Source organism: Ammospiza caudacuta, chromosome 2 (genome assembly GCF_027887145.1).
Source record: "Ammospiza caudacuta isolate bAmmCau1 chromosome 2, bAmmCau1.pri, whole genome shotgun sequence".
NCBI lineage: Eukaryota > Metazoa > Chordata > Aves > Passeriformes > Passerellidae > Ammospiza > Ammospiza caudacuta.
Window position 1 is genome coordinate 48,715,642 of NC_080594.1, and position 26,963 is coordinate 48,742,604.

The following is a 26,963-nucleotide window of genomic DNA, read 5'->3' on the forward strand; positions in this document are numbered from 1 at the left end:
TTAAGATCTATGTACCATATATGGAACACACAGTTCTCCTAACAATTAGCATAAAATGGCAGGGATAAGAAAGCATTATTTTCTTCAAATTAAAGGTAAAGCATAGACATGGTAAGGAAACTCATCTAGAGGCAGACAGAAAGGTCTGCATAAAGACAGGACTAAACAAAAACCTCAGAGAGAATTCAGATTACAAACCAGCATCAGGATAACTAACAGAGGCGCCATACATTCTGTGACAGCTTTTTCCCCTGACATGGCAACGCAACTTCTCTGAACAACATCAGCAAAGTCAACAAAAGTGTTCTTCTGTAGGGAGTGCTTCATCCAAACAATGAGTTGTGCTGCTAAAGCTGTGCTTGATGAGTAGTTCCCCCCTGCCCCCACTGACTGACATGGACTTGTGGACAAAAGACTAACCACAAATTCCAGACAAGCATTTGAACCACAGCAGCAGTTAAAAACTGTAAACTATAGCTGCAATTTGATGTTTGCAGCTGCCAAAAGGCAAAAATTGTTGCTACCAGAAGGAAACCATGACAGATCCCTTCAGTTGAAGGATACAGTGTTCTATACAAATGAGCTCAGCTTCTTCTTGTCAAAAAGACCCTTCTAAAGAAAAATTTTTATTTCTCTTCATAAATTAGAACACATAAATAATAAACAAGTTAGACCTTCCTACCCTAGGCAATAACCCTACTCCCATTTATGGTAAGGAGATGATCAGTTGATGGAATGATTCACCTGGCTGCAAGGTCAGCAAGGTGTCTTCCACAAAGATTGATGTTTGTGCTAGGAACTAAACAAGAAAGAGTTCCTATCCGGTTTCACTAAGTGTAGGTGTGAATTAATCTTCCCAAGGGGATTGTTCATCCTGGATTACCCTTCTGGTAAGCCTCTGCCTCCAGCACTTGTCAGTGGGAAGAAGTATGGTAGGAGTTCACTAGAAGCTCTTACAGCTACACAGTTAAGATTTAAAATCAATTCCACCACAATCCTCAGTGATCCCATTGGCCAGTCAAATTTCAAAAGCTAGACTATCTCAGAATCCTTCACACTTCTTATGACAACATTTATATACCATAATCTCATTTTCCTAGAGATTCTAATCTCCAGTGATACCACAGGATTATCCTAATGAACCTTTGCTATTTTATTAGTGCTTCTCCCTATGCAGGGATCCTTTTCACCTTTCCAAAAACCTGTGGTGGTTCTGCAGTCTCCAGCATTAGGCTCTGACCCAACCTGCCTGGTTTTAATGAGCAGTCTTTCTTTTTCATCTCTGAGTCACACCTACATCACAACTTCTGTCGTGGACTTGGTTTGCAATCATACCAAATGTAATGGCCAAAAGACATCACAATCTTACTTTTTTTCTGATTCTACCAATTCATCATGTTCTCCTATTCACTCCAGTCTGTTGAAGAGTTATTTTGGACTTCACTGCCTCCTGGACCACATACTTTCTGCTTCCAAATTTGCCACTTCATTCTCTCTCTTTCCCAAATTCAGTATTCTTTCTTTTTTCTTCCTCTGATTACCACTAATAAATGCATTCTGTCTTAGCAGTACTTGTTACACCCTCCTCTTCACTATCACTTCAATCAAGTCCCTTCCATCCACACCCTGATGAAATCTTTTTCCAGTCCTGTCATTTTGAGCAGATAACTTTTCTCCTATATCCCTCTACATCTTTCCATTTCATAATGTTTAAGAAACTTGTTGTTCTCCACACTTCACACCTCCTTGCTTTACTGGCCTTTATCTTCCTTCTTGCATGGCACCCTCACTCACTCACCCTGTAAGAAACGCTTAGTATCAAAACTATTTCTCTTCCTGTCCCTTTGAATTTCCTTTTTATGATATTTCCCATTTTATGAGGCACCGTAACTAAATGTTTAATCCTATATCTTCAATCTTTTGGGAAAAGTGTCTGAATAACACTGTAGTATGATTAATAGTAAGGAATTTGGACTTTAAAAGTCTTGTCAGCATTTAAAGTCTGCTAAGCTAGTCACTTGAGAAAAGAGAGGTACATAAATAAATGATTGAAGCCAATGCACCTGACTGCCACAAAAACAAACTAAAATGGACACAAAGCCAAACCATGACTTTATTTTCCAAAATATTAACAAAAATTTAATAGCTGTCTGTTCTTTCATGTTTTACAATTACTATAACATAAAAGAAGATCCACTTTAAGAGAAAAAAACCACATTAAGACAGTATTAAAATCTTATGCAGAGATAAGTAGAGTATGTACACAATCCATCCTGTAACAGTTTTAACATGTTCCTAAAACTGAAACAGCTGAAACTCCTAAATTATATCAAGGTTAAAAACTGTCATGCTTCACCTGCTATCTCTGCTGCTGTGTTTTATGATCTCCTTGCAAATTCCAGGTCATGCTTAGGGAAATATTTCAAAAGGTAAGATTTCACTCAGTGATCCACAGTTAAATGACAATCATAGCTACTCAGAGTAAGGCTTGAGACTCCTGAAGTGTTTGGTTGTTATTTTCTGGATTATGTTTAACCAAAATTTTACCTTCACAACAAGATAAAGTCAAGCTATTTAATTAATACCCCTTGCAACACAATCCTAAACTACTCTAAAATGTACTGGTAAAAGTACAAAAGTAATGAAGTCTGCAGTGCACAGTGTGCTTCCCAGGCAAATATAGGCAGTAAGCTTCTGCTCCAAGAGTTATGAAAAAATCAGACACACCAGTGACTACTGTCAATGGAGATGTGAGAAAGCAAATAAATGGTAACAGAGAATAACAGAGAAAGCAGTTGAGGTATTTTTCCTGTTACTGGCTGAAGGTTATTCTAATATTCCAAATTGGTAATATAAAAATTTAGGGTTGATAAGAGAGGAATAAGGATCTTCAACCTCAACATCTCACAGAACTTCTTTTACTCTCATCTTTTATCAGCTTTGCAACATTTCTACCAGAGCCCTAGCAATTGAATACATAAATAAGAAACCTACATGAATGCCAGTCTCAGATAAGCAGTGAGGTCCTACAAAAAGTTCTCAGACACATGACCTTAAAGAGACGGAAGGGAGTGCTCTCACTATCTGCTTTAGCATGGAATAAATGTGGAGCATGAGGAGACACAGATAACTGATACAAAAATTTCCTGCCACAAACACCTGCACTGCTCAAATGCTTGTGACTTGCAAGTCAAAGCAATCTTTGAAAAGACATCTGGTCACTAAAAGACTAACTCAGACCCAAAATGAAATATATTTTGTAGCACTCTTGCTTTGAAGAGAAGTACTTGCTTGAAGTACACCTTTTAGACCCATAAAAGAATCCACGGTCTTTGCTTCTAAGTTGTTGTAAAGTCAAACTTCTGCATTCTGTAATCTACATTCCTAATTATCCACATAAACAAAGTCCTCAGCATTCAGCAGTACATCTCCAAATGAGTTTTCTTTCTCCTACTTTCCAACAAATTGGCTCTCAACTTTCAAGCCTATTATTTTTTACCACTTTACCACTACACTTCCCACTCCCACTTTCAGACCAGTCCTGCATTCAAAGCACTCATTTTGTGCCCAGCTGTAAAATCCCAGCCTCCCTGTGTGTGCAGCTGGGAATCCGTGCACCTTCAGCAAAGACAAACCGCATCCCAACACTCAGGTTTCTCATTGCTGCTTTAATCTCTTTGCCCTGAGTTATGCTCCTCTCTGTGCTCCAGCATCCATGCCACATGCAACTTGAGCACCATGTTGAGTCTTGAGCCTGCACCCAGATTTCTGTGCTGGCAGAGTCTTACCTCAGATTTCTGGCTGTGTTAAAAGTGTGTCCTACTCTTGGACCCACAGGGCAGAAGTCAGTGGGCCCCACATAACATTCAGCAAGCAGATATCTTTATCACATTTCCTTCTAAACAGCTGCATCTTTACTGTCATACTCTGTATCAGAGCCTTTCTCCCATAACATGACTCCTCACCCATGTCTCATCCATCCCAATACAGCACTGCTAAAGAAAAGAGAAAGACTGACAGGTTGTCAGTTTCCCATACAAATTTGGGAACTAAAACATATTCTGCAAGCTAATCAGCCTACTTATTACAACGTTTTCAAGATAAATGTTGTAAATACAGCTGTACTGCATGTCTGTCCTGCCACCAATGACTTTAAGAGGATATTAGTAGTTCTACTGGAGAAACTTCCACTAGTTTCTTTAATGAAATAAGCTCAACTGACTGAAAAAACCCAAAAAATACCCCAACCGATCAACCAACCAATAAAAAACCCCAACAAAACAACACAACAATCCCCCAGTGCTTCTCAGAGTAATGAAAACATTTGTTTTGAGATGTAACCAACATGAGTAAAATCTGATTTTTAGGAGTCTCTCAAAGATAGAGTTGGGGAAACTGATGTTTTCAACAGTAAGAACAGGAAAGTGACTTCACAATCAGAAGCAAGAATTATGTTTCCCTATTTGGAATGTGGAATACACTAAAAGAACATGACTTGCAATAAAAATTACTGAGTTGGCAGCAGAACAGTAGAAACACACAAACTGGCCCAGGCCTGCAGCTCTCACCTATCTGCAGGGATCCTCCTCCCATCAAAGGCACTGTACAGCCTGAAGTCACACAGCTGAAACTATACACCTTTGACAGCTGCTATTGTTCAGGCTTCTGGAATGGAAATACAGCCACCAAAGTTGTTCAGTTAAAATGTGTGTTTGACTGAAACGCTGTAAAATTATACAAGAACAGAACAACTTGGAAACTTTGATTTACAACAAAAGCAACTTTCTATATCTGTCAGCCCTTCAAGCACTATTTTATTACTATTCAAATCACCACCACTGCCACAAAAGCATACATATAACAGGTTTATACTAAAGGTTTGCTTCAACTCAGTTCTTCCTTTCCAACAGCAGCCCAAGAAGTGTTCTCAAATGCCTTCCACAGCAAGACCAAACAGAGAATGATACTTTCAGGGATATGTACTGTACTGCCTCAGCTCCCAGCAGCCCAGTCTTTGAGACTTTGAAGTTGGAGGTTGCTTCTGCACAGTCCAACATGAATGTATCTAAATGATCCCCGGATCCATTCAAATTTTTAGCATCCTAGGTTACTATGGCAGTGGCTTCCACCATTGAATTTATGCTCTCAGAGATGGGAAAGAATCCTGTTAGATTTTTGAGACATTACCTGAATGTCTGTGTTGACCATGGGTGACTGGTCCACAAGGGACAATAGCACAAACTAAAAACTCAGGAAGAAATAGGAAGAATAGGAAGAAAAAAAAAATCTTTACTTTGAGAGTGACAGAGCACTGGAGCAGGCTGCCCAATGAGAATGAATGTTTTCCTCTGAATTTATTCAAAATCCACCTAGACGTGATCCTGTGCACCCTGCTGTAGTAGGAGGGTGGGATTAGATCTCCAGAGGTCCCTTCCAACCCAAACTATTCTGTAATTTTACGTTCCTGTCTTTTCTATTCTATGTTTTCCAACATGACTACAGCTTTCTGAAGGTGTTTTTCTTATCATAAACTTGAGACTTTGTATTAAAAGTTTAACAACAGAAGCCATTTTTAAAATTTAAATAAACATCTTCAGTAGTAGATCAGTTCCTTCCTCACAACACTGTTTCACTTGTTATTATTCACCACCTCCTTTATATTGTTGTATTAGGTTGCTAGTGAAAGCCAGCTACAGGTAAGCAAAATCAGTTCAGCAACTATGTTTAAACACTTCTTCGGAAAAAGAATTGCTTTGTTTACAGAAATATTACCTTAGTTTTAAGATCTTTACCTGCATTTGTGCACATGGTTGTTTTAAACAGCTTGAAAAATAAAAACACTCCACAACAAGAAAGTAAGTCCCATTAAAGCTCAGTTGAAACTCTTCTCAAGAGAATAGTAACAGACTCATAACCTAGCTCCTCCTGAAAGATGAGACTTCAGCACAGAGCAGCTAACTGTGGGAAAAGCTGAAGGTACACAAACAAATGATTCTCAGCTAGAAGTCTGAATGGACAGGAGGAGGAGAAATCTGTCTTTACCTACAAGTATCAAGTAACAGTTAAACCTATGAGTGCAGTTCCTGAAAGGCCAAAGAGAAAACGATTTAAAATATTTTCATGACCACTGTACAGTAAGCCAACAACACTAGAAAAAGCCAAACAAAATTATGAGAAGCCTACAAAAATAAAAATTGGTATTTTGCTTCCTGTGCTTTTAAAATAATTCTTTTGATTGCCCTAAAAAATAACAGTATTCTGAAAAAAGAAAGCAGGATAAAGAATAATTTTTACCATTGCATATCACCTCATTTTTGTTGGTCTTTGCTTTTTGTAACTGACATCACTTCTTACTGGGCTTACTTTACATTTAAATATACATTTTATGTTCATAAGGGACAGCTGAACAAAGATGACACAAATTTAAAGGGTGTTTAAATATAAAATCTCACTTATCACATCTACAGAACTGAACAAGTACTGAAAAAGAAGATATACATACATCCACAAGTCTCCAAGCTTCACTTATCACTGCATACTGTAGTCGATTCAGAACAAACCCCTCAATTTCTCTGTTTAGGTTGACAGGAGACTGACCAATCTTCTTCATCAGGGCATATGTTCTCTGTGTCGTAGAAGGATCTGTTTCTGGATGAGGAACAATTTCAACCAACGGCACAAAGTAAGGTGGATTTACCTCAAGAAGAAAAACAAAAGAAGAACATCAGCCACCAACAGAACAAGTTAATATAAAGCATCTTCATAGATGGCACTAGCTTGGATAATTTCCAGGGAACACAGCAAGCCTGATATTCAGACCTTGAAAGACTTCACTAATTCAATAAAAGCTGGTGCATTAACTCAAATTAAAAGAAATTAAACTTGCAGTAAATCAAACTCTGTTTAACCCCAGCAAAATTCATAGAGCTACACCAGAGATGACAGCACTCAAACAGTACGGCAAGACTTTATTCTGACTTGAGGAACTGTTTGCTCAATATTCAGGCTAGTTGTTGTTCTAAGACATATGGTCACCACCTGTCTTTCCAAATAAAGCAAGGCATTTCCTTTTAGACAGTCAGGAACTTTATAGCAAAAGTATTGCAAAACACCACCTGTAAAATGCAACACTTAACAGATAAGCAGCTACTGGCCCCAAGCCTGTAAATATATGCTAATACAGTAACAGATATCACATAAAACATACTTTGAAAATGTTGCAGAACAGGTTACCTTCAAACACTGTACTTAGAAAAAAATAAATTACCTCTCCCTGACTCTTCCCAAGTGTAATTTCTCATCAAGTCAAGACCTTTGTGTTATGTATTTTTGCAGTAAAAACCAAAAAATGCTAAAGAACATCCTGGAAAGAGCTAAAAGTTCTTCAGGTCATAGTGTTACAGACAGTTAAACTGCATGCATTCTCTTTCCAAAGCAGCAGTCCTTCAGCTGTACTCGTAAAGGTGCTAAATTCAGCTCTCCAGGCAATAAAAGGGGCTGACATATAATAAAGTTACTACCAGGAACAACACTGACATTTGAAGGATGGCAATTAACTACTGATTCTTTCATCATGCTCCCTTATAGTCAACTACTCTTGACCATGCTCCTGTAAATGCAAGGACAGGATTTAGTCACAGGAATGTGCAAGTAGCCTTTCCTCCCTGCATGTTCTTTCTTTTCAGTATTTACATGGTTCCCTTTCCTGCAGGGTCTGACATGTGCTCTAACTACTGATGTAACACACTTCATTCCTTTTAGAGGGCCTTGTGTCCCAATACAGCCTCTCTCACATCGATATTTTTGGCACTGCCGTCAGAAATGCTGAGAACGGTGTGGTGGATGGACACCATCCAGTGGTGCCAGGCAATTGAGCAAGACCCAAAGCACTGCAAGCATCAAGATATTCTCTAAGGCTTAAGTATATCACAGGTTCCAGTCAGAAGGAGGACAGGTTAATTGTTGAGAGAGACTAAGGCTATTAAAAATTTCTTGGAAGATTACTGTTGACAGTGATCTTATTGAAGTATTCCATTTCATGAACTTGGCACAGGGAGCATATGGGTGGGCTCATGAGCACACTGAGGAGACACAGGAAGGCAATTTTTCAGGAGTGAGATAATAGATATTGGTAAAAACTGAAAGTAGTAGAACATAGATGAAGTAGGGAATAGGGGAAAGTTTCTGAAAATGAGAAATATTTCAGGGAACAGAAGGTCACCTTAGCGTAACAAAGACACAGCTAAGAAAGGAGATAATAAAGAAAATGCTGAAAATAATTAAGTTACAGAAAGGCTGTCAACAAACATAAATATTAATTTTAATGGACTAGCAATAAAATTGGAACAAAAATTAGAAGACACAAACAATTTCTAACAGCAGTAGTGGAGCTTAAAAAATTAATTGGAGAGAGTTTAATCATTTTTTAAGGTTATTTGACTGCAGGGTTTCCTGTGCAACAGGGGACTTCACTCAGTGGCACAGTCTCCTCTAGCCCCATATTTCTAGTTGTGTGGTCTAGCAGGCCTATACAGTACATGAGAAGAGAACCACCCTGCAGCAGACCCCTATTGATCCATTGCCTGAAACTGCTTTCAGAGAACAGCTGTATCTGTTTTGTATGTAACATAAGGATTGTGTGCTTTTCTGTCATACAGCTGTGCTGAGAGATTCTTTTTTTCTAATTACTGAACCATGTTAAGAAGGGATGAACTGCTTCTGCCCTTTGGGCACTTCATTTCATTTTACCTCAACACCCTCACTCATGCCAGAGGCTCTACAACTTTAGCTTTTAATTCTTCTGGTATATCAAATTCCACACTTGTTTTCAGTGTCTTGCAGAGCTGCTTGCTTCCTGCAGCCATCAAATCCTACTACTGTGTTCAAGATCTTAGTAAAAAATAAAACAAAACAAAAAAACCCACCCAAAGCCAACAACTTCTACAAAGCAAGCATGTTTCCTGATGCAGATGTAGAAAGGCCCCTGGAAGAGTACAGTGCTTTACAGCTTCTTTGGTACACTCAGTACAGCTGAGTGAAGCTGAGATTACTACAAAAACAGTCTCATTTGGACTGCAAAGCCATTTGGGAACAATTAGACATTTTAAGGTACTCCAGAGCGTTCATTTTGACAAAATACATATCCTTACAACAGAAATGCAGAAAATGTTTATGCAGAGACCACCTTCCCAGATCTGATAAAACCTGGTTTCAGGAGTCACTTCTACAAAGACTGCAGTTCAGACTAAACAAAGTCAACTGGTACAGACCAGCTTGGGAAAACAGTAAGAAAGAGTACAGTAAAATCAAAGACTGACAATCATGCAGCCAGGAACCAGTTAAAAAAAAAAGAAATTGTATAGTTACTTAATATAGAAATGTTACAGAGACATTATCTCTTCTCTTGCACTAGAGAAGACTACAACCCTGGAAGTAAGAGATAAGAAACTATTGAACTTTAGACTGGAGAAAGGCTAGATCTAGGCACAGATACATATTTTGAAATTTGACCTTTTTTATAATTAAAAGGGATTGAAAACTTGTTATACAGAAGAAAAACAAACCAAGCCTTTTGTTCCCCTTGCCACACAGGCACCCCAAGGCACAGTGGTGGTGGAGGTGTATCAGAAAGGCACTGACCAAATGCTTTGACATTACAGCAGGAGGCTACAGGTAGCTGTAGAGACACTACAGTGAAGCAGCGCTGTATTTTTGTGCTCTTGTGCATGCCCAAGGAATTTACTTTACTTTACATTTACTTTACACTCTGAGGGATGCCCTGGAGAGATATCATGTAGTTACCAAACTGCAGAGACCACAGCAGCACCTCTCTTCATGACAACAGTCCTCTTTAACTGATCAGCTGACCACCCAACTAACACTGGGTTAACAAATTCATTACCTTCTTGAATAGTGGAAAAAAGAATCCCAGTGACGATCAAGATAAAGTGCTCTTCCATGTGGAGGAGAGATGCTGCCTGGCAGTTCCAAACAGACCTCTACAGAAGCCCACAAATGTCTTTGGCCATTTTGAGGTTCTGCTGCAACCTCCAGTCATTCCATTTTTGCATCACTGCCCTGTCCAGGTTGGTCATGAAGCATGCAAATTCAGCTCCAAGTCCAATTTGTTCCCTTTCATCATTCCTTAATTCCTCTTTCAGAAATTAAGGAATATTGCTTCTGCATCACAAGTCTGAAGAAACTGGAGGCTAGATTTCCCGTCTTTTATCAATATAGCCTGACAAGCACATGAAGCTCAGTGTTTGGATTCTTACTGTTACCCAACAGAAGCTAAGAAAGGATACTAGAAAAGACTAACAATGACACAAGAATAAAGTAGCAATGTTATGAGCTTGTACACAAAACATAGAATTCCTACATTTTGAAAGCCACTAGTTTGAGAAACACACAACAATATGAGCACAACAACTCACACAGAACATATCTTGATCCAAAAGCATGCAACATGCTACATCCTCTCAATTTTGTAGATTAGTGCTGCTGCTCGCAGAATAACCAAACTACAGCTTTTTTGAAAAATTGGCCCTGCACACTAACAATTGCACACAAGAGCCCCAAACACCCTTCTGAGTCTTTCAGACGGCAGGAAGGAGTTTGGGCTGCAGTTAACACAAAAAGGAAACATGCCATCTTACTTACAGGATGTGACACGATGCACTGCTTAACGTGTTTAAGGCCAGTGAACAATTTGCTGGGTAAGAGACAAGAGGTTGAGCTGCTCAAGATAACACTGTCACCCACAATAAGATCCAACTGACCAAAAATCTTCTTTTTCAGTTCCAGATTTTCTGGAGTGCATTCCTGGAATAAAACCAAAAAACAGTATTAGAAGTTATGTAGTTCAATAGTATCTATCTGTACATCTCAGACTTCACTGATCCCATCCTGGACTGACACTTAGGAATTCAGCACAAACCATCTGTTTTAATCAGCCTAGATATAACAGTTAGCCACTAAAAATATCAAAAATATCTTCCCACAGTTGAAGAAATGGAAAGCCCAAGAGTTTATGTACAGCAGAAGATGGACCACCACACCCTACAGGAGATTTAATGCAAAAGAAAATATTCTGTGTTGTCTAAAATACAGACTTTAACTCACGCAGGGAGATAACACAATACAGAGGAATAAGACCTGGTCTCCACTTTTTTTTAAGAGTATCTCGCATGATAGAAGTCAGTATTCTCTCTAAGACAAGATGGAAATGAATAGGTGTATCTCAAAGGAAGAAAAACTTACAAACTCCAGAACTATGGCAGGAGATTCCAAGGTACATCTCTGCAACCTTTGCTTAAACAACTCCTAGAGTTGAAATTAATGAAGATACTTATGCATTTTAAGTATGAGAGTCACTGAGAAAGACTTCTGAAGACCATCTGAAGTAGAATGAATGCTATCAAAACCCCTACCAAAGCTACTGAGCACATTCAGATCTACATCACTGTGTGAAATTTTACATGTGAGCCAAGAGCCACAACCTACAATCACAGGATTCCCAAAGTTATCTCCAGGAGATGCCTGATGGACAGCATGCAAAGATCCACTAGTCTGGGAGGAGAAGGACATGGGATAATAACTACAGTGGATCCCACAAGCAACAGAAAAGTCTTTACCCTATGAGAAGAAAATGAAGGAAGAAGGCCAGCCTGTTTCCAAGGGGTTTTGGAAGAGTTTAAAAAAATCCAAACAGGTTCCCAAAGTTGCAAAACATCAGCCTTCCCTTTAAAACACAAAGAAAATACCTGCTCTTTTCCAACTCTAACCTTCTCCTACCTGCCAGTACTTCATTCTGTCCTTTCTGTTATGTTGAACTACACACAGCAAGGTTAGAGGGAAAGGCTACACATTTGATATAATCCAAAATTTACATTTAACATCTGCTGCTTCAGACAGATTCTGCGGCAAGAATGCCCAGGGCCAGAGGTTTTAAACCAAAAAATGGGTTAAAAGTAATTTGAAGTCTTAAAAAATAAGTTGCATGGAACAGTACTAAAGGTTCCACGATGCAAAAGCGATAAACATGGTCATTTAAGAACTCCAGATAGAGCCCAAAGTATTAGACAGCCTTATCAAAACAAAATGATACTCTGCTCATAGTTCCAGAATCCCTGCTTGTTGGTTAAGTTTAAATAGTTTCTTTTAGTGAAGCCAAAGATGATGAGAACTCTGCAGATACTGTTCAAGCTAATAAAAGAGGTGCTTTGAATAGGTTTGTGAACTTGAAACTCTAAGCCTGCTCTCACATCAGATGATAATCAAAAAGGCAAACTCAAATCTGCTGGAAACTCAAACCTGCCATGGTTACGTAAGGTTTCTGAATGGGCCATTTGCTTGGAGTATTTTGTATAGTGTCACAATTGTATTCAGGTTGTTGGACCACTGCAATAAAGCTTCTGTTCTCAAGCATGCAATTATTTTCTAAGAGACATCAATTCCCTGAAGAATAGGGGGAAAATTAAGCTCTAAACAATCCATTAAACAGGAGCCTCACTAGCAGTCAGTTTTGAAGCCTGGAGAGGTCTGAAGCTATTCTGTTTACCATGAGAAAGGGAATATCAGAAAGAGAGCGGGTAAGATATGGGTTTAAAGCCACCACAGTTTCTCTCAAAGAATCAGTGCAAAGAGGTCAGCATGCACCACTATGCATTTTAAGTGACACTGTATATTTCTGTGCCCGTTTCTTAGGGAAGATCATACTTCTCACTTGCAGAGAACAGTAAAGCTTTATTCCAAGGCCTGGTCACCTAAGGTTGCTACAAATCTGGCTTCCAATTTAAACTTTATTAAACATCTCTTAAGAGCCTGATCAGAACATGACAGCTGTTAATTTTTAAAACCCATCTCCTGGAAGTGTTGAATTAAAGGCTTAGATGTAATAGGAATTTCACTATTCAAATACATGTTCAGAGAACACACCACAGCTACTTGAACCAGTAAAGAACTACATAAACACACGCTAGACTTCCTCCCTTGCTAACTGATACACCACATGGTGATTGAGGTCTAGTCGTCCCTAAATAAGAAACTGCACTCACATGACACAACCCCTGTACATGGAGTGTACAGCCAGTGAGTTTCATCTGTTTAAATCCAGTGTCTCTGTGTTTTTGTATAGGCCTTTCTCACCATGCCACCCACCATCTGTGCTCCCACATTCATCCACGCTCATCTAAATGCACAACTTTATTTTCCTATATTTAAGTGCTGGCATCTCCCCAGGTTCTTCCCAGCCATTCTCAAATAAGCCAAGATAGCAACTCCTCTGTAACTTCTAGGAAAACACTCCCCAAAACACTATCTTGCAAAATAACTTTTCCTTATACTATCAATGAGAATTACTGCTGTAAATTAAGCATTTATTACTACTGGGAGGCAAAAGAAAGAAAATATGGCCTGAAGCAAAGCCCTGCAACCCAGTGGTATGGTCTAAAATAAGTAGACATCCTACACAAGCAGTATAAGAGGAAAGCCAGATATTTAAACTATGCAGAAGGTCAGAGATTAGCAGCCACTCAGCAACAAGCAAGGCACTTTTCTGTAAGATCATCTGGAGCTGCTGTCACAGGGAGCAGCATCAAGCCTTCCCAATAACAAGTATGGAGTTTGATGGTAGTCATCAGCATTAGGAATCACTGAATAAAGAAGTTTGAAAGCTACAACTGCACAACAGTGAATTCCTACCTCCTGACTAGAGGCTGTCTGGTGCAAATTCAAAACATAAACAAGAAAGTCTTTCTTCCCTGGCAATCTTAATATGAAGGTTTATGATAATATATGCATTCCTGCAAGTGAGGACAGATCTGCCTTGAGCTCTCCTAGACCCACCTTCATTGCAGGAGTCTATCCCATACCACGGGACTCTTCCAAGTAGATTTTGGCCCAACCAGCCAAAGTTGTCCCTCTTGAAGTCTAGGGCTGTAATCCCAGTTTTTGTCTTGCTTTTCTTCTCAAGGATCCCCAACTTCACCATCTCATGGTCACTATAATCAAGACTTCTCCATGACCTTCAGATCTCCAACCAGTTCTTCATTGTTTGTGAGGTCCACCACAACATGTCCTCTCTTCAAATCCTCAACCACCTGTGTTAAAGTTACCATGAACATATTCCACAATCCTTCTGAATTCTTTGTGCTCTCCTGTGCTGTCCCTCCAGCAGACATTGATGTGGTTGAAGCCCCATCATGAAGACAGAGGCCTGTGAATGTGAGGTTTCTGAAGAAGGCCTTTTCTTCCCAATCAAGTGGTCCATAGCAGACATCTACCACAAAGTCTCCCATATTGATGGTCCTTCTAATACTGACCCAAAAGTTCTCAACTGGATCCTCAATCAACCCAAGAGAGAGCAAGAAACACCCTATTCCCCTCCCACAGCTATTCACCTTTGTCTTGTACCACCTAACCCCCAAGAGTTGCATTTCACTGCCATGCTACAGCTGCTATAGCAAGAGCACCCTGTGCCCTTGCCAACTGAGGTTGAAAATTCTTTTCTAGAGTTCTGCAACTTCCCCTTTCCCAGTACATTCAGTAAGGTTTTAAGTAGCAGGTAAGTTGTTTAGGAGCCATGACTACTTTGACTGCAACAAGAATCCTCCTCATCTTCTGCTGTTAAGTGAGGATCTCCAAACGTGCCACAAGCCCCTGCTCTGTTTACACACACATAAAACTTACAGCATTTTAAGAAGCCTCAGCTTGTCAGTGCTGTGATTTAGCTGATATTTTTAAGGCATTCCTGTAGAACAGTTCCCAGAGTCAAGTGACAGCAATCCTCTCCTCTCACAGAATGAGACCATAGCAGCAGCTTTCAAAGCACCAAACTATCCCACAAGCTGGACCCAGACTGTCAGCACTCCTGCAACAGGAACCACATTATATCCAGCTTTTTGTGGGAATATAAAGAACTTCACAGGATTAGGAAACAAAGAGTTCTGCATGTTAGAAAAGGAGCTTTTCTGAAAGCTTGGTGCCTAATACATTTCTACAAATACTTCCATTATCTTCTATAGTTATAATTCACTAGAAAAAACTTCACAGAAAAGACAGGCAAAAGACAGGCATAATTGTTTTACTTTCAATCTAACAAGTCACTTGAGAATGTTTTATTTCTAAAACAAAGTCTGATTAATATAAACCTACAAAAAGTTTAGGCCTGTGGTTTTTTAAACACATAAGCTGAATGATGTTTAAGACAGACATTAAAAACACCTGAAAAGGAGACCTGCAAATTTAATGAAATTAAATAGAGATTTCAAATTGCTATCTATAGCAACTGTACAGTCAAATACAATTATTCCCTATAATTTTACCATACCTAATTAATATAATAAAGGATTCTTGTAAAAACCTCTTTAAAAAAAGTATGTATGCTAAAATAAGCCCTCTGCAAATTAAGCCCTGCCATTTGACAACCAGTTCTCTTTCCTCCAATATCACTGGCAAAGCTGAGGTTACTGAAGTTACCAAAGCAAAATTCCATCCATTTGTTCCATCTTGCATAGAGACTGCTGTGTTTTTGTCACCTTTTTATTGAATCTACATCAAATTATATTTTAAGCAAAAGAATGTTTAAAACGTTCACTAATATCATTAGAATTTCAGTCCTAATTATTCTATTTCTGTTTAGGCTTTTGTGTTGATATGCTGGTTTGTTCTGTTCCTGCAGGGTTCAGGTGTGTATCTCCATTCTGGAAAAGTGAAGATGCATCTTCTATTAAGGAAACTTGAGTGCTTTTTTTATTGTATTCCACGTCAGACACTAAAATGCACTCCAGTCAGTAAACAAGAGTCACACACATGAACCTGGGGAACTACACCACCTGCAATTAAAAAACATCACATCTTGACTGCAGAGGCTGGGAGTTCAGCTAGTGAAACAAGCAGAGACATAAAACTGTATTTTTAATATCAGAACAAATTATTAAATAGAAGTATCAATTTTGCTTCTGATATTACTGTTAGCCAATAGAACTTAGCTCAAATATATATGTATTTAATACATTGAATAGATCTGGTAATTTCACAAAATTCAAAATCATTACATATTTCAAATGCAAATACTTGACTTGACTCTCCTCAAAAATAGTTTTAGATGCACATTTTGAGGTACTTTAGAGATAGATACTATGTGCATCTGACAGTATACCAAGACATTATTAAGACAAGGTGACTAACAAAAATTAGTTATTTCAAAGATGGTAATGGCAAAACATATTTACTTCAGTCTCCTTTTGTAAAGTGTTGCTACCCTCCTTGAGGATAAAGGCAGGGCCAGCAGCTGGGTAGGAGGCACACACACTTTTGCATGGCTTTGAGATGAGACACACACAGAGCTGTTGTCAAAGGAGGTCCCAGGCTGTTGCACACCTTTCAGCACAGTGTTAAGATTTTGATCAGTTAAAATTAGGTAGAAGGAGGGAAGAAAACCCAAAAAACAAACCACCACAAAAACTCCTGAAACACTTGGGTGTGAGGCAGAAACCCAATCCAGTGGGATACACACAGGGGAGCAGGAGCTCATCAGCCTGTCCGTCCTCTTCCCACAGCAGACACTCATTCCACTAAGTGGGTACACAACTTCCTCCAAGATGGTCTCAAGCTCATGAACAAAAACCAAACCATTAACAAAAGTATCATTTGCAACAAAAACCTCCTTAGGTGTAATCCAACTCTAGTTAGTCCAAACCAAGCCATACAACCTTGACAACCAAGACTTTTATTTTGAACCTGAACTATCTTACTAACTACTGCTATCCTGTAAACCAAGGGTACAAAGGCATCATAAGGGCAGAAGCTCCTTTAACTGAAAAACAGACTAGCTGTTTTTTAGGCATGGGAATGCCATGTTATCACCATGTGACACAATTATAAAAAATATGAAAAAAGTACAGGCATGTGAATTTCCCATCCCAGACCTTCAGTCATAGACTTTTGATGAGTTATGTATGCACTGGAGCAAAATGCTGAACATGGGAGGAGAAGGAATCACACCACAAGAGAATTTTAAGAACAGGTTAACACATTTTTGACAGACAGTTGTCTAGGTATGACTGATCCTGCCTGCCTTTGGTCTCATCACTAGATAAAGAAACTTCTTGTAAAAGCAGTCATAAAAGATCAGGTAAAGGCACCAGCACTTTCAGGCTAACCTAATTTAAAAAAATAACTTAGGGCTATAAATCACTTTTGATCTAGAGTGATAACTTCTTATTTGTCTTGAACATATGAGCTCATATGAGTGTGAAATCTGATGCTTCATGAATCACTACCTCTTGAGTGACATGAAAGACTGTTGACTGCAAGATACTGTGCAAGTAAACATGGAGGTGAAATCCAGCACTTGGATGGAAACATTTTGTACTTTCCTACATTTCATAAACATACTCTCTAAAGAATCTGACCAATAAAAATATCAAGTTACTGCCATTTTATACTGTTCAGAATAAATGACCGAATTACAAGTGTCCTTTCAACCTTCAGCAGAAAAAAACAGGATTTGTGGAGGTACTAGTTTTCAGAACTACATTTTCCAAAATCACACAAATTTGGGAGGGTTTGAGGGGTTTCTGTGAGAGGCTTTTTGGCTGTTTTTTTTTTGTTTAAAGCAAATACAGCAAATGAAGACAAGTTTGCTTCATCTCCTGTTAGTATCATGGCATGAAATGATCCATCATTTTCCATGATGTTCACATATCCAACAAAACTTTCAAAAGGCAGACAAGTTGATCAGGCTGCGACAGTTGAAGATCCTTTTTGTTCCCTCAGGAAAGGGCAATAAGATCTCAAAGTAGTTGACTGACCTCCTCCTCCCTACATCTTCTCTCAAAGTACTAGATTTTCTGTTTTTCTCTACCCTGATCTCATCCACCCTGAAAAATAGGGAAAGTGATCTAGGAAAGGCAATGGAAACACAACACCACCCCAGAAAAGGGACTAGGGAGCAATGGAAGAGAATAGTTGTCAGGCAGGATGACAGTTTTGGCAATGACAGCTTCCTGAAACAAGGACCAAAACCATATTCAAGACTGTAATGGTAGATGACATCAGCTGCTATATGCATAGAATAGATGGGAAATAAATGTTAAAAAACTTGGAAGGACGTAAGTCCATTCAGCAGCAGCACTACTACAGTGACACTGGCAAGCTGTTTACCTAAACATCATCTTTCAGTTCAACTCAGACACTGACTTCATAAAATGTTTTACAGCAAGTCTTTAAGATCTGATCATTTAAACCTTTAAAATTAGAAAGAATTTTCTCAAAACTTCTACAAAGACAGCAAGTCAAGTCCCATGCCTAAAACCTGTTCTCAAAAGCCAAAACAGAACTTCTGGTGCCTCAGGCCAATGTATAAGCTCTGTAGGGTAAAGCCAGGCCTAAGGTTACATTTGCCCAGCTGAGAGCAAACAGACCCATGTTTGTCTGTCCAGGGCTCAGTTCAGAAGAAGCCATGTTACTGCAATGCTTGCACACTCTGCCTGCCAGCAGTTTTGTTTTCACAGAGATCTGTGACTAACAGAGCCTCCAAAACAGTACGGTCTTCCAGCCTATGAGCTCAGGGCAGCTGAAGATATCTTCACCCACTGTCTGCAGACATTCCCTCATCCCCAGAAGTAAAAGGGTTCTTGAAAGACATCAGGAAAGCCAAACAAAAGTTACAAGCAGAAACTGGTAAGAGACAGTCAAAAACTAACTTCTATGACCAGAGACACAAGATACTGGTTTACAAAGCTCCAAAGTCAATGCTGATTTTGCACCCTGAAGGCACCACCAGACTTTCTGAAAGCTGTTAACACTGTTTTTAAAAATATGTCTAACTGGAAAAGATGAAAGAGCAAGCAACATCTGAAAGATACCAGGCTGAAAATCTATTAGTGTCATTATCACCAGCTCAACAGCCTGCACAGGTGTAATGGGGGGAAGAAGAGAGGGGGCAGAACACCCTCACCTTTTAAAGGGGTGGGCAGGAAATGAAGATACTGTTCTAAGGCTTTTAGGCAGAGTTCTTTCAAAAGTAAAAAGGATAAATACTTCAAGAACAAAAGGTGTAAGTTAAAAGCTTCACCAGTCTGTTTTTGCCCAGTCTGTTCTGTTCAATGCCACAGCACAACAGACAGGTTCAGAGATCACCTCTCAGTGACCTTTTGTGTCCATCTTCAACCAGCCCAGCCAGCCCTCACAAGTCACCAAAATACACAGCAGCTCAGGCGTTGAGAGTAACATCTTAGCAATGGTTAGCTATCTAATCTTCCTCTGACAGCTAGCAAACTTTATTGTTCTGTTAGTAAATTGTTCAATTTAAAACCTTTGGTTTTGTCTTACTAGTGTTGTGGTAAAAGATCATACAAGTGGTGCACTTCTTTCAATTTATCTTATTTATGAACTAGACACATGTCCACTAAAATCTGGTTTTAATACTCAAAGGAGAACTAAGATGTTCAGTACCCAATAGTCACATAAAGACAGAAAACAAATGTAATCATGTATTTATGCAGGAAAGCTAAGAGCACAAAAATAATAAACATTTAAGTCACCCATGATAGTCCCACACCAGGAACATTCTAGTACAAACATATCCATTAATTTATCTCCATGGAGATTTCAGCTAATGGAAAAGTTATTTCAGAATTAAAGCTTTTAAGTGATATAAAAACTTGCAGCATACATTAACCTACATGCTATAGGCTATGCACTTATTGCAAGTTGCACAGGAAAGTTCTGAGAAGTGAACTCACGTGAATACTTAGGTTGAGAGCAAAACACAGACTAATTTCCTTCTGAAGTTGATGTAAAGCACGCTAAGCAAGGCAAGTTACTTCATGAAAATGCTCTGGAGAGAGAATATATAACCTTTTAAAGTGTTCAAGACATCACTGTTATAAATTTTCTTCTCAGTTCTTCTAATTATCTCTTGCATCTTTTTCCCATTTGTATCTTCACTGATTTAACTTGGGAAGTTCCATTTTTTTATTTTTTTATCCCTTGTGTTTGAAGTTATGTCCTATAACTACTTGGAAGGCAACTGTCTGAAGAATTTACTCATGGAGGGCAAACATCAAGAAGTTTTTAAAGCTTTTAGTGGACTTAATCTACAAAGACCAGATTTAAAAAGAAGTTAAGATTTAACCAACTGATATCCAGGGTAAAGAAATGGAGTTCTCATAAAAATTCTGAAGTAAGCTAAGCAGTAGGTTATATCATTAAGCATGAAAATTGAGTTCTCTATATTTGACTAAGATTAATGCAACCAATATTTTATTTTTAAAGTAATTAAAAGTCAGAACACTTGCACTCAGAAGTTAAAATTAGTACATTTTGTCCTTCCATATTCAAAGCTGCACTAAGCAGCATTTCTTAAATGTAACATGGTTCAGTCATAAAGTAGTCTACTCACTGCTGAAATAAGGCTGTGAGCCTAGATTGTTTCATTCTATTCCACCACCCTCCTTTAAGATAAAATTAAAGTCTATTTGAAATAAGTTGCCTGCCCACTTCCATTGTGCATTTGTTAAGACTTTGAATAAAGCTAAACTTTAATGCTATAGTTTGGAGACCTGATACAAATAGTGCCAACCATGTTTTCACATGTTATCCATGGGCATATTGCAGCTATTTTGTTTCTTTTTATTGATATACTAAATACTACATGTTTAGAGACATCAAGAAGACTAAGGGAACATAAAATAGTGCTAGAAAGCTGCAGTTACCCCAGGTACACTGTTGTTGTTTGGAGACTACCAACACAACACCACTGAATTCAGCTACCTGAAAGGAACACCCAGGTTCTCTGAGGTGCAGGCTGGTAGGACAGCAGGCAACAGACTGAAGTTGCAACAGGAGACTTCTAATTAGATATTAGGGAAAAGTTGCAATGACAGTAATCAAACATTGTAACACGTTACCCAGAGAGACCAGAAGTGCTTACCCAAAACTCAACTGCACAAATTCTATGCAAGCTGATGCAAGTTGGTCCTGCAATGGGTTGGGCCAAATGAGTTCCACAGGCTCCTTCTAACAGAAAATTACTTTGATTTTGCAATATTTGCCCAATGCCCATTTTGTAAATGAACTGATAGTGGCGGGACCTTGATTTTAATCTGATGTTGCATGCAAGACTTTATTCAAAAATCTTAAGATTTTGTCAAAGACCCTCTCTCATGGGACCAATAGCATACCAGAACTCAACATCCCTGCCAGAGCAACAAGACTCAAGAACGTCATCACAGCTAGCTTTAGTTCAAAATAAGATGATAAAATAGAAGTCAGAATGCTAAAGAGATACAAAGTTGGCACTAAGAAGGATCAGATCCTTACAGGCAGCATACAGGAGAAAGTAAGGACACTATATGGCTATACCAGGTAGTAAGAAATGCTTGAAACAGCAAAAGAAAACAAGAAGAACTATGAGAATACTGGAAACAAGAAGACAGCCTTCACAAGCAAAAGGTAGGAAGAACAGTCAGTTCTTACTCACTGGAATAGGCTGGCCAGTGCTGTTTCACAGACAGCTGTGCCCTTTGTTACATCCATTCATAAATGACCTGTAAGTTAGCTCATGAAATTTAATTTGGCCATATTATTACAAGCACAAGCATTTGCAGAAGTTGTTTACAAGACTGAGTGATTGGACTATATATTTGCAAATTAAATTCAGTACAAATAGGCAATACATGCATGAACACAATACTGCAAACTAACAAGTTTCGAGCTCGCTAGTGACGAAAGAGCAAGATACTCTTAAGAGTAAGGGGTGAATATATAGTTTCATGCTATGAAGAAAAGGAGTGAACACAAAGCAGTGTACCACTGTAAAAAGCTAGAGTACATTCACACCTTGACTTCTGCATGAGGCTTTGCCATGCCTCCCATTCTCTCCTCCTCACTTCATCAAATTGGGAGGAATAAAGGTGTGGAAGTCTGTGCTCTTTTCAGTTCAGTTTGTTATTAGGGTTATGTTGCAGGTGATCAGACTGGGAATTTACAGTCTGAAACAGTGTAAGCTGTAAATGAGAGTGCAGCACAAATCCATGTAGAGACAGATAAGGATCCAACACTGGAATAATACTGGGAAGCCATTTAGGGTAGAAGATGCCGATCCTAATGAAAACACATTCATACTTTATCCCAGAAATGATCCCAGATTAGCCTATTCTCTGCACTATGTCCAATCCAGTGAGCATATTAACAATTAAGCAGCCACAAACTGTCTGTCCTAGCAGCTCAGCTTGTTCTCCATTCCACTTTTACTAAGCAGGACAGATTTCAAACCTATGTATCAACCCTGGTTTTAATACTCTAGCATTCTGGGATAGCTGTGTTTGGTTACAGCACTCCCTCACAGTCAGAAGAGTCATCCCATATGTCATACTCCCTGCCTTCACTAGGTACATGGAGAGGAAAATTACATTCTAGACCCAGCTCTAGAATGTGTGGCATTCCCTAAATGACAATCTGTCCCCCAAATATGTCCTGCCAACCTTCACCTTACATTCATGTTTTTAACAGGTACAGTCATTATTATACATGGAGGTCACCGATTCCCTCCCAGCTTAGCTGCCAGCCTCTCCCCCCATAACTCAGAATAAACTTGCAAAGACTCTAGTGCTAAAAATTCTGCAAAGAGGCATGATCTCCCACACCAGAATACCATCAGGCTAGAAAGAACTTTAACAAGCATGACTATATTCTTATGGGGTCATGCTGTTGAACTCTCCAGTGCCCACCTACTGTGTAGCACAGCTTTTAATCACCTTTCTGAACAATTTGCCATGAGCTAGCAAATCTTTGCTTACCTGAATGAAAGTAGCACCCTCTACTGCTGCCTTCAGGTCTGTACAAACACTAATGAGAGCCAACTGCTGCTCCACACTCAAAGCTCCTTTCAGGACTCCCGACTTCTCCATCTCTTTCATTTGTTTGCTGACGGAAACAACATAGACACATTTAAACACGTTATCATTGTTCAGCCACCATCAATTTTTTAAAAAACCTTCTTAACAAACCATGTTCTACACTATTTGTTATGCCACTGCTCACATCTCTATTCAAAAATATAAAGGTTCATTGCAATAATTTCTCCTTCCTCCCCCATCTTATCAAAGGTTTTTCTTCTCTTCAAGCACAGACAGCTCCAAGATCTACACCTAGATGTCAGATGGTCACCACTTCAAATTTGTTTTAACTGATGCACAATCAGCAAGAGGTTTTTTTGGCTCATATTTAATGGCAAGCAAGGTCCCTTTTATAAACTTCATCTCGTTTTACAAACAGCTCTTTTGCTACAAAGCCGCACTGTAGGAAAACCTCTTTACTAGTATAGAAATAAAGAAATATATTTGATACAGGCAAGAGTCCTTCATAAAAACCAAACCTACATTTTGATGTTTTTTTAATGACTACAGAACAAGTGTTGAAAATTTTAAATAGTTACTAAACTTGAAATGAATGCTCAAGTACACACCCTGGCTGGGACTGGACATGCCACTTCTTCAGAAAAGGTCTCTATAGTTTGAAGCCCTCAAACATCCAGAACAAGTAAGCCATTTTTCAAAACCATTATAAACTGCTTAGAGGAACAATGGCCACAGAAATTAGGTGGGATTAATCTGTCTGATCACAATCAACCTAAAGCTCCTTGATGTAGTCTTTATCATGGTTAAATTGGTTCAGTTTTCATCAGTTTCAAGACAGAACTCCTCTAAGCTGTTGGTTATTATTCAGCAAAAACTGCTGATCCTCATGAATACGTGGGGAAATTGACCTAATGAATAGCAGCAGGAAAAAGAAAAAATCCTTTATTCTTCCTACCAACTTAATTAAGGATATGGCAAATAGATGGCTGAAAAGCACAGACTTCTACTTCTTAAGCAATTTATGGCAAAGAATAGGAAACAGGGATCTTCAGCTCCCTTTCCCTAGGTCACAGGGAATGTACAGCATGCTGGACAGAAACTTCATCCAACACTTAAGGCTTCTAGCACTAAAGGTGCCAGTGCTTCATCTGAAAAGAAACAGGTGCCCTAAGCTACAGAATCCAAACTTCTGGCTCCCTCACACCTTGTGAGGCAAGATGAATGATTCAAAAGGTCTTTACAATCCATTCATTAGAACTTCATTTCCCAGGTGCTTTTGCCCAGTAAAACACATACAAAACAAAAGTTACATTTTAGGAGATCCTACCAGAATTACTTCCTTCTTTGAAGAAGAGGGTGAAGTTCTTGTTCACTTTCATTGCAATACTACATTTGTCTTATTCTCCTAGGTTCTCAAAAATTACAGTACATGACTGGTGACTAAGGGATTCAAAAAAGCTGGAGTCATAGACTAAGTGATCCAGCTTCTATTTTTCTTCCCCTTGCAGCACCCATCTCCTCTTTCATATCTTCCCTTCTGTGCCAGTGATAACCATTCTGCATTTCTGCTTTTCTGTCACAAATCACTAACAATACACTGTGCACTCAGAATATAATTTCTTAGTTAACCTTCAAAACTACCACCTTCATCTTTGGAATTTGAGGCTGGACTGATTTTTTTAATTCCTAAACAAAGAGCATTCCTATTAACATAACCAATCTTCATGTTAGCCATGCATTTAAGTCAGTTAAAACATGGAGTAGGAAATATATGCATTACTTCAGTTTTGGCTTTCCCTCCTGGGAAATTTTTTGCACCCTTTGTCAATCTACTTGTAGCCATTCTGGTTGCTTTGTTCCACAAACAAATTTTAGTCTTTCAAGCACTAAACCACCATTATATTCCCATGGGGTATTAGATTGCTGTAGAACTGTGGGAAACCAGTGTTCCCTGATACTTACCATACATAAGACACAAAGGTTTGTACATAGAGCAGTGCACCACTGACCTCTACTGGATGACTTTGTAATGAAGACAGCCTAAATTTTTTTGGGGTGAAATTTTGGTCCCTAGGATGACCTTAGACTGCGATCACTGCAGCCATATCCACAGCTTCACTCTGCAGCTGGATTGTATGTGCAGCACAGAGTTTCACCTGTAAGGTCTTTGAAGAATGAAGAATTCACATCAATAAGAAAATACTATTTCCTTTCTGAGCTTATGCTTCAACTACCTCCAGAGTTTTACTGTTGTACCTGTCTGCCCATGTCAGCACTATTCTGGGAACTGGGCTAGTATTTGCTTCAGGATAAGACATCCAATCTACAGGAACACTCCCAATCACATAAAATGCTTCTGCTTACAAACCCTACTCTAAAAGTCTTTACAGAAGGACCCTGAAAGCAATGCTAACACTTAACTCATCTTGTTCACATCCCACTTGCTTCACCTTTATCCACAGCCACTACTGGGCACTTGTATTCAGCACACATGGTTGCAACCAGCAAATACTTACTAGAAATAAGGCTGCTTAATCACAACCACACTGCTCACACTAACAAGTAGGGAAGGAAGAGAAGAAAACACCAGCCCTGTTCTTCACAAGTTCAGCCAGCTGCTGTTGTCCAGAGACTAGAACTATTCAGCAGTCAGTGGTGTCTGATAAATGAGAGGGTAGTTGGCATGGTGAGAACAAACCAAAACATCACTCATCTTTAGCCCGAAACAGAACACACCAAGTAGGTTTTGTGTAGCCAAGCTTGAAAGCTTTCAGGAAAGGAGATTTTACTGACTCCTTGGACAACCTGTTACTCTGCATACCAAACTGTTCTCAAAACACAACTTTAGTCATTACACAAATCACCCTTACTGAAATAATTTGTTCCAGCTGCCATGGGCACTGGCTACCACACAGGAATGAGGTGAAAAAACAACATGTCCTTTTGGAGGTATTTCATCTCAGTCAGACAGAACAGTCAGACAGAACCTTTTTAAGAAGGACTCTATCCCCTTCCAAAGCCTATCAATATGTTCTCTAGTTAGTTCTGCAAGTGAAGCAGTTTTGCCTAGCTAGTTAATTGCACTTTTGGCAATGGTGAGTGGGCAGAGATAAAATCAAAAGGTAGAGTCAAGCTTACAATTTAGCACAAGCTCAATGTGCCAGCATCAGGCACTCAATATCAAACTGTGTTCTGAAAAGAATCATCTATTTAGAAGATGATTCTCCCCTTAAAGGAGATAGATAAAACTATCAAAGAAGACCTAAGCCAAGCTGCATTTTGCCCTTGATATATATACAGTACCAATACAACAAAGCAGTCCATAAGACAGACTGGAAGACTAAACCAGCAAGCCTGGTAATTAATCAGTCTTTATCAGCAGAATAATTATGTTTAAAACAATAGCACAGTAACTACTTAGAAAAGTTTATGTATTTCAAGAACCATAAATTTATTTTTTGCAGAGGGGCATGCACTAAAGTATTTCTGCATCCTATGTTTTAGGACTACTTTCAGGAATAGCACACTTGTTTTTCTAATTCTCATTATTTCAAAATTTAGCAACCTTACATTCAAACCAGAATCACACCGATGCAGAAAAAAAGCGCGCTGGATATGAAAAATTACATTTCCCAAGGCAGGCTACTAGAGCATGCATTCAGTAGGTCCTGTGTGGTATAAGGGTGTTCATTAGTTTGTTTCTTCATCAGAACAAAAGGTTGTTCCATTAGAGCAGACACTGAGATGTTCTGAATTTATATAAAAGGCAATGACTTCTGGATTAATGGACTAAAAGGCAACAACATAAAATAATTAAGTACCACTTCTGCCCTCACAGAAGTAACATCTCCTTTTAGAAGTAAAGTGAGTGTTGCTTACTACTCAAACCCCTTTTTATTTGGAAAAGGGAAACTACAAATAGTCATCTGCACACTTTAGTTTCTCCCCAGTAAGTCATACCTCCATACTCTAAAAGTTTGTGGACTGCAGACCAGAGTGGAATAAATATGTTCCAATACTAAAACAAAATAAACCACAAAACCCCTAAGCCTAAAAACTTCCCTAAAGCTATTTGCTATTTGGAGGGAAAAAGGAAAG

At 38.9% G+C, this 26,963-nt stretch overlaps 1 protein-coding gene across 1 annotated transcript in view; it reads right to left on the reverse strand.

Annotated features, from left to right (window-relative positions):
• The window catches only part of CRYL1 (crystallin lambda 1), a 51,686-nt gene that overhangs the window by 18,844 nt on the left and 5,879 nt on the right, over positions 1-26,963 (reverse strand). Inside the window, exons 3-5 of the mRNA XM_058824725.1 lie at positions 22,806-22,932; positions 10,660-10,821; positions 6,503-6,697 (exon numbers count right to left, since the gene is read on the reverse strand). Of these exons, the coding sequence (XP_058680708.1) occupies positions 6,503-6,697; positions 10,660-10,821; positions 22,806-22,932 (484 nt within the window). The remainder of the gene's footprint in view (positions 1-6,502; positions 6,698-10,659; positions 10,822-22,805; positions 22,933-26,963) is intronic.